Here is a 13,322-nt window from a genome sequence, read left to right on the forward strand (position 1 = left end):
CACTTTGAGGTGGCCACAGCCAGGCAAGGACAGATCCCAGCTGTCCCTGCTGAGCATGAGAACAAGGACACAGACACGCAGCGTGTAGCTTTGCTGAGGGATTTATTGATCATCATGGGATGTCACTGATTATCAGGGTCTTCACTGGGCACCAGAGGATGTCAGAGGGCAGCACTGGCAAGGAGGAGCCTTGTCCCTGCAGGGTTTGTCCCCAGGGACTCAGGGCAGGAGAAGGACTGGCAGCAGCCAAGAGACCCAGGGCAGGACGTTGAGTCCCCTGGGGACAGAAGCCACAGCCCCTGTCCCACCTTAATGATGAATCTGGGCCATCCATAGGGCCTGCCCCCTCCAGATCCGTTCCTCTGCACAGCTTCATGGAGTGCAAGGGAAGGGCTGGAGGTGACAGTGCCCAGGTCCCCTGGAACAGGCCACAGACAGTCATCAATTAATGCCATCATGACTATGCCATCAATTAATTCCCAGCCCCTGATGCCCGGTCCTCAGGGCTGCGGAGACACCCAGCGTCCCCCAAGTGCCCTGTGGTGCAGGGGCCCATTGTGAGCGCTAGAACAACGTGGCCAAGTCACGGTCCTGTAGCCTGCTCAGCCCCAACTGCCCCCCATTGCCTCCTTCCCCTGCCCATTGCCCACCAATATCAGGAGGGAGCCCAACAGCAGCCCCCGCGGTGTCCCCAAGGCCCATGGAACTGAGAGAACAGCCACACATCCCAGCCCCGTCCTCGCCCCAGGGTCACCCCTCAACTCACAGCTCCAGGAGAGGGAGAAAGCAGAGATGGGTCAGCACTGTCAGGCGGGGCAGGCAGCAGTGCCAGCATCATAATGGGCAGCTGGCCATGATGTCACCACGTTGCCGTGGTGACGTTTGTGACACGGCCACCCTGGAGGGGGGTGAAGGCAGAGCACGGAGGAGGGTCCTGCATCCTGAAGGAGCATCTGGTACAGAGCAGACGCATCTGAAGGATGAGCTCCAGCATGGCCGGTGCCGAGAAGGAGCAACCCGGGATGAGTGAGAACGGCCCCAGGGTGGGCCTTGCCTCTGGACAAACATGCGCTAATACCAAAGGTACACGGGCCCGCAGCCACCACGGGAGCGGTGCTGCAGCCAGTCTTGGGATGGAGATGGCACTTTACATCTGCCACCTCCCTCCTGCCCAGCAGTGGGAGGGGTGCCGGGAAGCGGCAGGTGCAGAGTGTGACCTGCTTTTCCTTTGATCTGCAGAGCGAGTTGCCGTCTGGGATGCGGTGGCCGCCTTGGTACACGAGAGTCTCCTGGTGCACAAGGTGCGTTTGTTGGCTGCCGGGTTCCTCCTCGCCCTGTCCGGCTCAGCCTGGACTTCCTCTGAGTCTTCCCCTGCACACACAGCAGGAAGCTTACCCCGTGTTTCCCTGCTGAGCTGCATTTGGGAGGGAGGGCGAGGGGAAGGAGAGGGCTGTGCAGCCCCAAAGCCGTCCCCGCTGCCCTGGCTTGTGCCTCTGAACAGCAGGAGGGGGCTCCTGAGATCTGTCCCCGCAAAGGACCACCTCCAGCTCTTCCTCCAGCCAGCCCGTAACGTGTCCTCCCTCTCTTCCTCCTCCACTCGCAGGGGGTCTGGATTCCCACCTTCGGCACCTTTGACATCATCTCCAGGGAGATCAGGATGGAGGACGGGACTGTGACCCTGTGCTGGCCCGTGTTTCACCTGGCCAGCAACCTCATAGCTATGCACCACCTCAAGGCCCGCAGGGGGTCCCTGCCAGGTAGGAGGGGGGATTAAACCCTTGCTGGCTTCGTGGACAGGGCAAACAGGGCCACCGCCTCCCTTCTCAGAAGCAGACCTCCCCTTCTGGGGAGCCTGTCCAAACGCGGGGCCAATCTGGATGATGTCCCTTAGAAGCAGTTCTAGGTGGAACAGCAACCGTATCATCAACCCTGTATCTGGTATTTTCTCAGTCGAAAGGAAGGTGGAGCCCCTGCACTGCAGCCAGGTGGCTGCAGCCGCCTCTGTGAGCTGGCAGACAGTGAAGTCGTGCATCCAAAGCACGGTGTCGCTGCTCTCCAGTTGCCTGCAGAATGGGGAGAACGTGGCCATGGTCCTGAAGGATGTCGGAGTGCTCCTTATTGACGGGCTGACTTTCCAAATGAAGTTCTATTATGACTTCCTGGAGAAGCTGTTGGGGAAAGAGAACTTCAGGGGAGCCGTTCGCAAGGTGAGCCGTAGGTTTCTCCATAGCCTGGGCAGTACCATCAGCCTCACTCAGCCCGCACACGGCTCACCAGGACCTGGGCAGCTGCTCGAGCTGTGCAGGTGTGGCGGTGCTGTCAGCTCTCCCTGCCTCGGGCTCCTCGTGTCCCCAGTGCCTCAGCCATGACCAGGACATCCCACAACCTCCCTGTTCCTCCCTTGCAGGCCCCCTCGCTGATGGACATGGGGGTGTCCCGTGTGAAACCAGTGGCTTCCCTGGTGTTCTCAAAATGCCTTGTCGTCTTACCCAAGTGAGTATTTTTCTGCTGCTTGATGCAGCTGCTCAGCTCTCATTCTGTAGCGCTTGTGCCTCGTGTCCGTCAGTGTCCTGCCCAGGAGGATGTGCCAGAGAATCACAGAACGATTGGAGCAGGAAGGAACCCGAAAAGGGCACCCGGTCCCACTGCCCTGCGGACAACAGGGACACCTGCCTCCAAATGAGGTTGCTCTGAGGCTGGTCCAGCCAGGCCTTGAATGCCTATCCAGGCACCCAGCACCTCTCTGGGCAAGACATCCCAGTGCCTCGCCACCCTCCAGCTAAAACCTTCTTCCTCCCATCCCAGCCAGTCTTCCCTCTTTCTGCCTGAAACTGTTTCCCCTCCTCCTATCCCAAGTGACCGTGCTAGCGGCTTTAGAAAGCCTTCATGCGGCATGAAAACGTGCCTGTGAGCAGACAAGCAGAGAGAGCAGCAAGGATTGCTGTTGCACTGCGTCACACCGCTCACTGCCTTCTCCTCGCTTACAGGTTCCAAATGGAGTTGGTCCCCAAACTGCCGCCCCTGATACAGCGCAAGTCCTCCGGGAGCTTGTCTGGGTCACAGAAGTCAACAAAAGAAGAGACTTTGCCACCTCTTACTGGGGCCAAGAAAGGTGAAGTGGCTTCCAGCTCCTTTCCACAGCACGGGCAATCAACTGGTGGTGGGCAGACCCTTGCTGACCTTCATCCCAGGGCTCTCACTTGCATCAAACCTTCCTGCTGGCTCAGCACGGCCTTTTCCCCTTAGGTTGTGGTTGGCCTGTCCAAAAGGAAGGTGCTGGGTGTGACGTACCCCCATCCCTGGCTATGGCAGGAGGATGTGGGGATCTCAGGCCCTGCCCTCCCGCAGTGGAAGGACAGGGACCTCAAAAGTCACCCTGCCACCTTCTTGTCACCAGCCAGCTCCTCTTTCCCAAAGCCAGCGTCCCTCCTGCAGCCCAAAACAGAGCTGAACTGCAGAGAGGGGGAGTAGAGACAGAGATGGTTTCAGGGCGGGTTCTGGGAACAGGCCTGAGTGCTGCATGTGAGCGAGCCAAAGGCTTGACGGTGAATCTCCTCTTCCTTCCCAACTGCAGTGAGATTTGACAACACTCCAACATATATTAGACGCCTGAGCACTGCAACTGTTGATGGAGAGCAGTTGCGAAGGATAAAGAACAGACTGCGGAGGGAGAGCATTGCCAACAGGTGAGGCTGGAGGCTGTGGGCTGGGATGTGCGTGGGGGTGACCCAACGAGAGCCCATTCCCTAACGCCAAAGGGTCGCTGCTTGTTTGTGGGCGCCCGAGAGTGCTGGGATGGGGACGCCAGGATCCCCCCAGTTCACAGGGCTGGCCCCTCTCCACATCTCAGCCACTCAGGCGGACCTCTCCCGCTCTGTCCTTTCAGTGTTCTGCCACCCATCCGGGCAGTGCCTGAAGCCCCAGAGCAGCCAATGAGCTGCCAGCTGCAGGGCCTGGAGGGAACAGAGAGCCGAGAAGGGCTGGGCCGAACAAGACGCATCAAGTTCCTCGATGAAGAAGGAGGAGCAGAGGAAGCCCAGCGTGAGGGTGCGCTGCCCAAGCTGCAGGAAGCCAAGGCCTCGTGCAGCCAAGAGCCAGCATCGTCCTCTGGGTCCGCGTCCAGCCTATCCTCAGAGACCCCAGGCAAACCATCCACGCTGGCGCTTCGGGCATGCGACTCGGTGAAACTTCTCAGGAAAAGGGCTAAGAAGATCAGCAAAGCGCAGGAGCAACCAAAGGAAATGGCAGCAGCAACATCTTGTGGTGAGACCTGCCTGCCCGAGCAGTCCTCCCACAGCAGACCTAGATTGCTGCCACCCATAACGGAAAAAACAGGGTCTCCCACTGAAAAGGTGGCAGCGGAAACATCTCACGTAGATCCCAGCCTGCCCAAGGAGCCCTCTGTTGTCAGATCTGGGTTGCTGCCACCCATTAAGGCAGGAGCGGGGTCTCCCGCTGAAGAGATGGCAGGAGCGGCTTCTCATGGCGAGACCAGCCATGAGTCCCCCGCCATCACATCCGCATTTCTGCCACCCATAAGGAAAGAAACAGGGTCTCCCAGGAGTCAGTCTCCAAATACCAAAGCCCCACTCCGCAGGAAGGGCACACCCTACCCACGCTGATGTGGGTGTGTTGTGCCCAGGACAGTCAGAGCTCCACTAGAGGCTGCAAAACAGCTGCTGAGTCCCACTTGTGCCATTGAGACCCATTTGTGTCATTCCTGCATGCCACCTCCTTGAAGAAAATCAAAGGAACAAGGAGACTGAGTGTGGACTCTTCCAAGACCCCTTGCCTCTTTAGGAGCAAAACCCTATAGCTGGAAGTGTTCGAGGCAAGGGGTAAAGAATGGCATGGCTTAGTAATATTGCTATTCTATAGCAACATTGTTGCTATACCTATATTATTATAAATCTCTCTATATATCTATATCTATTATATCTATCTATCTATATCAATTATATATCTTTATAATATTGTATTCTCTTGTTATTCTACATCACATCATACTTAATATAAACATCTAAATACAAATAAACAATCAAAACACAATATGCACATGTGTCTGTATACATATATATAGCCCGAGTTACCGACTGCACTGCCATTTGTGCCGTGTCACAGCCCCCCAGCTCCCACAAAGCGGGGAAGCAGGGGCAGCCGGGCCTGCTGTGCAGATACATAGGCAGGCATACAGATACCTCACATGGCATCGTGGCTCCTCTGCCTTGTTTGGTTCCTGGCAGGTTTGTTTTCAGACAGGCACTCAGCCAAGCCTCTACACCCAGAGCAGCCTTTACATCTGGCAGCCGGTCACAAGTGGTGTCCCCAGGGCTCGGCACTGGGGACGCTCCTAATGAACGCCTTGATCAGGGATCTCGGCCAGGGCATTGAGTGCGCCCTCAGTAAGTTCACAGACAGCACCGAGCTGGGAGGGAGTGCTGATCTGCTGGAGAGGAGAAAGGTGCTGCAGATGCAGCTGGAGAGACTGCATTGGTTCCGTGGTTGGGCTGCAGTTGGACTGCAGGACCTCGAAGCTCTTCCCCAACCTGAGCAATTTTAGGATTCCATGATTCCAAACGCATCACTGATCCAAATGCATTCCATGATCACAGAATCACAGAATCACCCGGGTTGGAAGGGACCTCAAGGATCATGTAGTTCCAACCCCCCTGCCTAGCAGGGCCACCAAACATACACATTTACTAGATCAGGTTGCCCAGGGCCCTGTCCAACCTGGTCTTGAACACCTCCAAGGACGGGGCATCCACAACCTCACTGGGCAGCCTGTTCCAGGACCTAACCACCCTTCTAGTAAAGAACTTTCCCCTAACATCCAACCTAAATCTTCCCTCCTTCAACTTAAAACCATTTCCCCTAGTCCTGCTATTATCAGCCCTTTCGAAGAGTTTACTCCCCTCCTGGGAGTAAGTTCCCTTCAGGTACTGAAAGGCTGCAATGAGGTCACCCCGCAACCTTCTCTTCTCCAGGCTGAACAAACCCAACTCCCTCAGCCTGTCCTCATAGGGGAGGTGCTCCAGCCCCCTGATCATCTTTGTGGCCCTCCTCTGGACCCTTTCCAAAATCTCCATATCTTTTTTGTACTGAGGGCTCCACACCTGGACACAGTACTCCAGATGGGGCCTCACAAGAGCAGAGTAGAGAGGGACGATCACCTCCCTATCCCTGCTGACCACCCCTCTCCTGATGGAGCCCAGGATCCCATTTGCTTTTCGGGCTGCCAGAGCGCACTGCTGGCTCATGTTAAGTTTCTCATCTATCAGGACCCCTAGGTCTTTTTCGGGGAGATTGTGATCCTGAAGTACTCAGCCAATGAGGAACTGGGGGAGAAAGTGATCAGCTTGGAGTAACTGGGCCTAAAAGTTGCAACGCTGCTTTCTGCATGCTCTCCTGCTTGAAGGGGACCTGCCGTTGCCGTTGCAATTGCCAATCAATTGCCATCCTGATAAGTGATCTAGATATTTCTTCACTGGGCACCAGAGGGCAGCACTGGTCATCAGAGCCCCATTATCTGACTCAGTTCTTTCTGGGGTGCCACGTAGCCACAAGAATTTTTTCTTGAGACCTAATATGGTGTTTAGAGGACAGTACTGCATGATGGGATACTGCATATGTTTCAAGCCGCCCAGCGGTTGCCTCCACCGTGGTAAGCACATAATGATCTGGACAGGCTGGATGGCTGGGCTGAACCCATTGGGATGAGGTTCAACAAGACCAAGAGCCGGATCCTGCGCTTTGACCACATCATCCCCAGGCAAATCTTCAGGTGTGGGGCAGAGTGGCTGGAAGGCTGCGTAGAGGACCTGGACCTGGGGGCAGTGATCGATGCTTGGCTGAACTTGAGCCATTGGTGTGCCCAGCAGGCCAAGAAGGCCAACAGCATCCTGGCTTGTATCAGAAACAGCATTGGCAGCAGGAGCGGGGCAGTGATTGTCCCCTTATACTCATCTCTGGTGAGGCCGCACCTCCCGTGCTGTGTCCACTTTTGGGCCCCTCACTGCAAGGAAGACATCACAACCTTGGAGCGTGTCCAGAGGAAATGACTGTGGTCATCTGAAGGCTTTGTTGGTTGTCGGAGGGCTCCACTGGTTGTCAGAGATGTTCATTGACCATCAGAAGGCTTCAGTGATCGAGAAGGGGTGTCACTGGTCATCAGAGGGCTTCGTTGGTCATCGGGAGATTGGAGGTGTCTGTGGGAGGGGATATGCGGACTTTGGGTAATGGGGTTGGGGCTCTGACACAAGAGGCATAAAGCAGACCCAAAGGAGGGCCAAGTGTCTGCAATAAGAGAGCGGCTAAAAGGAGGGTGACGTGGTCACACTGTGTCCATGCAGAGGTGGATCAAAGTGTAACAGGTTTGGGGGAACTGTATGGAGGCGCTGAGAGAGAGCAGAGGGAGGTTATTGGGGCTGCTTGGCAGCATGAGGAGCTCCATCCTTTAGGACTTTGGAGCAGGTGATGCGACAGGGTGGGGAAGGCCACAGGGGTGCAGGACATGGTGTGCATGGCATGGAGCTGGGGAAGGCTCCCGGCACTTTGAGGTGGCCACAGCCAGGCAAGGACAGATCCCAGCTGTCCCTGCTGAGCATGAGAACAAGGACACAGACACGCAGCGTGTAGCTTTGCTGAGGGATTTATTGATCATCATGGGATGTCACTGATTATCAGGGTCTTCACTGGGCACCAGAGGATGTCAGAGGGCAGCACTGGCAAGGAGGAGCCTTGTCCCTGCAGGGTTTGTCCCCAGGGACTCAGGGCAGGAGAAGGTCTGGCAGCAGCCAAGAGACCCAGGGCAGGACGTTGAGTCCCCTGGGGACAGAAGCCACAGCCCCTGTCCCACCTTAATGATGAATCTGGGCCATCCATAGGGCCTGCCCCCTCCAGATCCGTTCCTCTGCACAGCTTCATGGAGTGCAAGGGAAGGGCTGGAGGTGACAGTGCCCAGGTCCCCTGGAACAGGCCACAGACAGTCATCAATTAATGCCATCATGACTATGCCATCAATTAATTCCCAGCCCCTGATGCCCGGTCCTCAGGGCTGCGGAGACACCCAGCGTCCCCCAAGTGCCCTGTGGTGCAGGGGCCCATTGTGAGCGCTAGAACAACGTGGCCAAGTCACGGTCCTGTAGCCTGCTCAGCCCCAACTGCCCCCCATTGCCTCCTTCCCCTGCCCATTGCCCACCAATATCAGGAGGGAGCCCAACAGCAGCCCCCGCGGTGTCCCCAAGGCCCATGGAACTGAGAGAACAGCCACACATCCCAGCCCCGTCCTCGCCCCAGGGTCACCCCTCAACTCACAGCTCCAGGAGAGGGAGAAAGCAGAGATGGGTCAGCACTGTCAGGCGGGGCAGGCAGCAGTGCCAGCATCATAATGGGCAGCTGGCCATGATGTCACCACGTTGCCGTGGTGACGTTTGTGACACGGCCACCCTGGAGGGGGGTGAAGGCAGAGCACGGAGGAGGGTCCTGCATCCTGAAGGAGCATCTGGTACAGAGCAGACGCATCTGAAGGATGAGCTCCAGCATGGCCGGTGCCGAGAAGGAGCAACCCGGGATGAGTGAGAACGGCCCCAGGGCGGGCCTTGCCTCTGGACAAACATGCGCTAATACCAAAGGTACACGGGCCCGCAGCCACCACGGGAGCGGTGCTGCAGCCAGTCTTGGGATGGAGATGGCACTTTACATCTGCCACCTCCCTCCTGCCCAGCAGTGGGAGGGGTGCCGGGAAGCGGCAGGTGCAGAGTGTGACCTGCTTTTCCTTTGATCTGCAGAGCGAGTTGCCGTCTGGGATGCGGTGGCCGCCTTGGTACACGAGAGTCTCCTGGTGCACAAGGTGCGTTTGTTGGCTGCCGGGTTCCTCCTCACCCTGTCCGGCTCAGCCTGGACTTCCTCTGAGTCTTCCCCTGCACACACAGCAGGAAGCTTACCCCGTGTTTCCCTGCTGAGCTGCATTTGGGAGGGAGGGCGAGGGGAAGGAGAGGGCTGTGCAGCCCCAAAGCCGTCCCCGCTGCCCTGGCTTGTGCCTCTGAACAGCAGGAGGGGGCTCCTGAGATCTGTCCCCGCAAAGGACCACCTCCAGCTCTTCCTCCAGCCAGCCCGTAACGCGTCCTCCCTCTCTTCCTCCTCCACTCGCAGGGGGTCTGGATTCCCACCTTCGGCACCTTTGACATCATCTCCAGGGAGATCAGGATGGAGGACGGGACTGTGACCCTGTGCTGGCCCGTGTTTCACCTGGCCAGCAACCTCATAGCTATGCACCACCTCAAGGCCCGCAGGGGGTCCCTGCCAGGTAGGAGGGGGGATTAAACCCTTGCTGGCTTCGTGGACAGGGCAAACAGGGCCACCGCCTCCCTTCTCAGAAGCAGACCTCCCCTTCTGGGGAGCCTGTCCAAACGCGGGGCCAATCTGGATGATGTCCCTTAGAAGCAGTTCTAGGTGGAACAGCAACCGTATCATCAACCCTGTATCTGGTATTTTCTCAGTCGAAAGGAAGGTGGAGCCCCTGCACTGCAGCCAGGTGGCTGCAGCCGCCTCTGTGAGCTGGCAGACAGTGAAGTCGTGCATCCAAAGCACGGTGTCGCTGCTCTCCAGTTGCCTGCAGAATGGGGAGAACGTGGCCATGGTCCTGAAGGATGTCGGAGTGCTCCTTATTGACGGGCTGACTTTCCAAATGAAGTTCTATTATGACTTCCTGGAGAAGCTGTTGGGGAAAGAGAACTTCAGGGGAGCCGTTCGCAAGGTGAGCCGTAGGTTTCTCCATAGCCTGGGCAGTACCATCAGCCTCACTCAGCCCGCACACGGCTCACCAGGACCTGGGCAGCTGCTCGAGCTGTGCAGGTGCGGCGGTGCTGTCAGCTCTCCCTGCCTCGGGCTCCTCGTGTCCCCAGTGCCTCAGCCATGACCAGGACATCCCACAACCTCCCTGTTCCTCCCTTGCAGGCCCCCTCGCTGATGGACATGGGGGTGTCCCGTGTGAAACCAGTGGCTTCCCTGGTGTTCTCAAAATGCCTTGTCGTCTTACCCAAGTGAGTATTTTTCTGCTGCTTGATGCAGCTGCTCAGCTCTCATTCTGTAGCGCTTGTGCCTCGTGTCCGTCAGTGTCCTGCCCAGGAGGATGTGCCAGAGAATCACAGAACGATTGGAGCAGGAAGGAACCCGAAAAGGGCACCCGGTCCCACTGCCCTGCGGACAACAGGGACACCTGCCTCCAAATGAGGTTGCTCTGAGGCTGGTCCAGCCAGGCCTTGAATGCCTATCCAGGCACCCAGCACCTCTCTGGGCAAGACATCCCAGTGCCTCGCCACCCTCCAGCTAAAACCTTCTTCCTCCCATCCCAGCCAGTCTTCCCTCTTTCTGCCTGAAACTGTTTCCCCTCCTCCTATCCCAAGTGACCGTGCTAGCGGCTTTAGAAAGCCTTCATGCGGCATGAAAACGTGCCTGTGAGCAGACAAGCAGAGAGAGCAGCAAGGATTGCTGTTGCACTGCGTCACACCGCTCACTGCCTTCTCCTCGCTTACAGGTTCCAAATGGAGTTGGTCCCCAAACTGCCGCCCCTGATACAGCGCAAGTCCTCCGGGAGCTTGTCTGGGTCACAGAAGTCAACAAAAGAAGAGACTTTGCCACCTCTTACTGGGGCCAAGAAAGGTGAAGTGGCTTCCAGCTCTTTTCCACAGCACGGGCAATCAACTGGTGGTGGGCAGACCCTTGCTGACCTTCATCCCAGGGCTCTCACTTGCATCAAACCTTCCTGCTGGCTCAGCACGGCCTTTTCCCCTTAGGTTGTGGTTGGCCTGTCCAAAAGGAAGGTGCTGTGTGTGACGTACCCCCATCCCTGGCTATGGCAGGAGGATGTGGGGATCTCAGGCCCTGCCCTCCCGCAGTGGAAGGACAGGGACCTCAAAAGTCACCCTGCCACCTTCTTGTCACCAGCCAGCTCCTCTTTCCCAAAGCCAGCGTCCCTCCTGCAGCCCAAAACAGAGCTGAACTGCAGAGAGGGGGAGTAGAGACAGAGATGGTTTCAGGGCGGGTTCTGGGAACAGGCCTGAGTGCTGCTTGTGAGCGAGCCAAAGGCTTGACGGTGAATCTCCTCTTCCTTCCCAACTGCAGTGAGATTTGACAACACTCCAACATATATTAGACGCCTGAGCACTGCAACTGTTGATGGAGAGCAGTTGCGAAGGATAAAGAACAGACTGCGGAGGGAGAGCATTGCCAACAGGTGAGGCTGGAGGCTGTGGGCTGGGATGTGCGTGGGGGTGACCCAACGAGAGCCCATTCCCTAACGCCAAAGGGTCGCTGCTTGTTTGTGGGCGCCCGAGAGTGCTGGGATGGGGACGCCAGGATCCCCCCAGTTCACAGGGCTGGCCCCTCTCCACATCTCAGCCACTCAGGCGGACCTCTCCCGCTCTGTCCTTTCAGTGTTCTGCCACCCATCCGGGCAGTGCCTGAAGCCCCAGAGCAGCCAATGAGCTGCCAGCTGCAGGGCCTGGAGGGAACAGAGAGCCGAGAAGGGCTGGGCCGAACAAGACGCATCAAGTTCCTCGATGAAGAAGGAGGAGCAGAGGAAGCCCAGCGTGAGGGTGCGCTGCCCAAGCTGCAGGAAGCCAAGGCCTCGTGCAGCCAAGAGCCAGCATCGTCCTCTGGGTCCGCGTCCAGCCTATCCTCAGAGACCCCAGGCAAACCATCCACGCTGGCGCTTCGGGCATGCGACTCGGTGAAACTTCTCAGGAAAAGGGCTAAGAAGATCAGCAAAGCGCAGGAGCAACCAAAGGAAATGGCAGCAGCAACATCTTGTGGTGAGACCTGCCTGCCCGAGCAGTCCTCCCACAGCAGATCTAGATTGCTGCCACCCATAACGGAAAAAACAGGGTCTCCCACTGAAAAGGTGGCAGCGGAAACATCTCACGTAGATCCCAGCCTGCCCAAGGAGCCCTCTGTTGTCAGATCTGGGTTGCTGCCACCCATTAAGGAAGGAGCGGGGTCTCCCGCTGAAGAGATGGCAGGAGCGGCTTCTCATGGCGAGACCAGCCATGAGTCCCCCGCCATCACATCCGCATTTCTGCCACCCATAAGGAAAGAAACAGGGTCTCCCAGGAGTCAGTCTCCAAATACCAAAGCCCCACTCCGCAGGAAGGGCACACCCTACCCACGCTGATGTGGGTGTGTTGTGCCCAGGACAGTCAGAGCTCCACTAGAGGCTGCAAAACAGCTGCTGAGTCCCACTTGTGCCATTGAGACCCATTTGTGTCATTCCTGCATGCCACCTCCTTGAAGAAAATCAAAGGAACAAGGAGACTGAGTGTGGACTCTTCCAAGACCCCTTGCCTCTTTAGGAGCAAAACCCTATAGCTGGAAGTGTTCGAGGCAAGGGGTAAAGAATGGCATGGCTTAGTAATATTGCTATTCTATAGCAACATTGTTGCTATACCTATATTATTATAAATCTCTCTATATATCTATATCTATTATATCTATCTATCTATATCAATTATATATCTTTATAATATTGTATTCTCTTGTTATTCTACATCACATCATACTTAATATAAACATCTAAATACAAATAAACAATCAAAACACAATATGCACATGTGTCTGTATACATATATATAGCCCGAGTTACCGACTGCACTGCCATTTGTGCCGTGTCACAGCCCCCCAGCTCCCACAAAGCGGGGAAGCAGGGGCAGCCGGGCCTGCTGTGCAGATACATAGGCAGGCATACAGATACCTCACATGGCATCGTGGCTCCTCTGCCTTGTTTGGTTCCTGGCAGGTTTGTTTTCAGACAGGCACTCAGCCAAGCCTCTACACCCAGAGCAGCCTTTACATCTGGCAGCCGGTCACAAGTGGTGTCCCCAGGGCTCGGCACTGGGGACGCTCCTAATGAACGCCTTGATCAGGGATCTCGGCCAGGGCATTGAGTGCGCCCTCAGTAAGTTCACAGACAGCACCGAGCTGGGAGGGAGTGCTGATCTGCTGGAGAGGAGAAAGGTGCTGCAGATGCAGCTGGAGAGACTGCATTGGTTCCGTGGTTGGGCTGCAGTTGGACTGCAGGACCTCGAAGCTCTTCCCCAACCTGAGCAATTTTAGGATTCCATGATTCCAAACGCATCACTGATCCAAATGCATTCCATGATCACAGAATCACAGAATCACCCGGGTTGGAAGGGACCTCAAGGATCATGTAGTTCCAACCCCCCTGCCTAGCAGGGCCACCAAACATACACATTTACTAGATCAGGTTGCCCAGGGCCCTGTCCAACCTGGTCTTGAACACCTCCAAGGACGGGGCATCCACAACC

The 13,322-nt window shown here is 56.7% G+C and overlaps 2 protein-coding genes across 2 annotated transcripts; both read left to right on the forward strand.

The window, feature by feature from the left end:
* The first annotated feature begins 1,156 nt into the window (after positions 1-1,156).
* On the forward strand, positions 1,157-8,111 carry LOC146758180 (uncharacterized). The gene is made up of 9 exons (XM_085517270.1): positions 1,157-1,301; positions 1,604-2,207; positions 2,408-2,493; positions 2,988-3,112; positions 3,575-3,686; positions 3,887-4,436; positions 6,291-6,364; positions 6,689-6,971; positions 7,887-8,111. The coding sequence occupies exons 2-9, from the start codon at positions 1,878-1,880 to the stop codon at positions 8,109-8,111; spliced, it is 1,785 nt and encodes a 594-aa protein (XP_085373396.1). The 5' UTR covers positions 1,157-1,301; positions 1,604-1,877.
* A 374-nt stretch (positions 8,112-8,485) lies between these two features.
* Positions 8,486-12,599, forward strand: LOC146758181 (uncharacterized). The gene is made up of 8 exons (XM_085517377.1): positions 8,486-8,633; positions 8,790-8,851; positions 9,154-9,307; positions 9,501-9,757; positions 9,958-10,043; positions 10,538-10,662; positions 11,125-11,236; positions 11,437-12,599. The coding sequence occupies exons 1-8, from the start codon at positions 8,531-8,533 to the stop codon at positions 12,170-12,172; spliced, it is 1,635 nt and encodes a 544-aa protein (XP_085373503.1). The 5' UTR covers positions 8,486-8,530; the 3' UTR covers positions 12,173-12,599.
* Positions 12,600-13,322: the final 723 nt, after the last annotated feature.

Source organism: Coturnix japonica, chromosome 16 (assembly GCF_054131305.1).
Source record: "Coturnix japonica strain WE chromosome 16, WE-NBRP24, whole genome shotgun sequence".
Classification (NCBI taxonomy): domain Eukaryota; kingdom Metazoa; phylum Chordata; class Aves; order Galliformes; family Phasianidae; genus Coturnix; species Coturnix japonica.

Coding starts and splice junctions, on each gene's coding strand:
- LOC146758180 (XM_085517270.1), top strand. CDS start 1,878: ATGATGTCCCTTAGAAGCAGTTCTAGGTGGAACAGCAACCGTATCATC. Junction 2,494..2,987: donor TGCCTTGTCGTCTTACCCAA/GTGAGTATTTTT, acceptor CCTCGCTTACAG/GTTCCAAATGGAGTTGGTCC. Junction 3,687..3,886: donor AGGGAGAGCATTGCCAACAG/GTGAGGCTGGAG, acceptor CTGTCCTTTCAG/TGTTCTGCCACCCATCCGGG.
- LOC146758181 (XM_085517377.1), top strand. CDS start 8,531: ATGAGCTCCAGCATGGCCGGTGCCGAGAAGGAGCAACCCGGGATGAGT. Junction 8,852..9,153: donor AGAGTCTCCTGGTGCACAAG/GTGCGTTTGTTG, acceptor CTCCACTCGCAG/GGGGTCTGGATTCCCACCTT. Junction 10,663..11,124: donor TCTTACTGGGGCCAAGAAAG/GTGAAGTGGCTT, acceptor TCCCAACTGCAG/TGAGATTTGACAACACTCCA.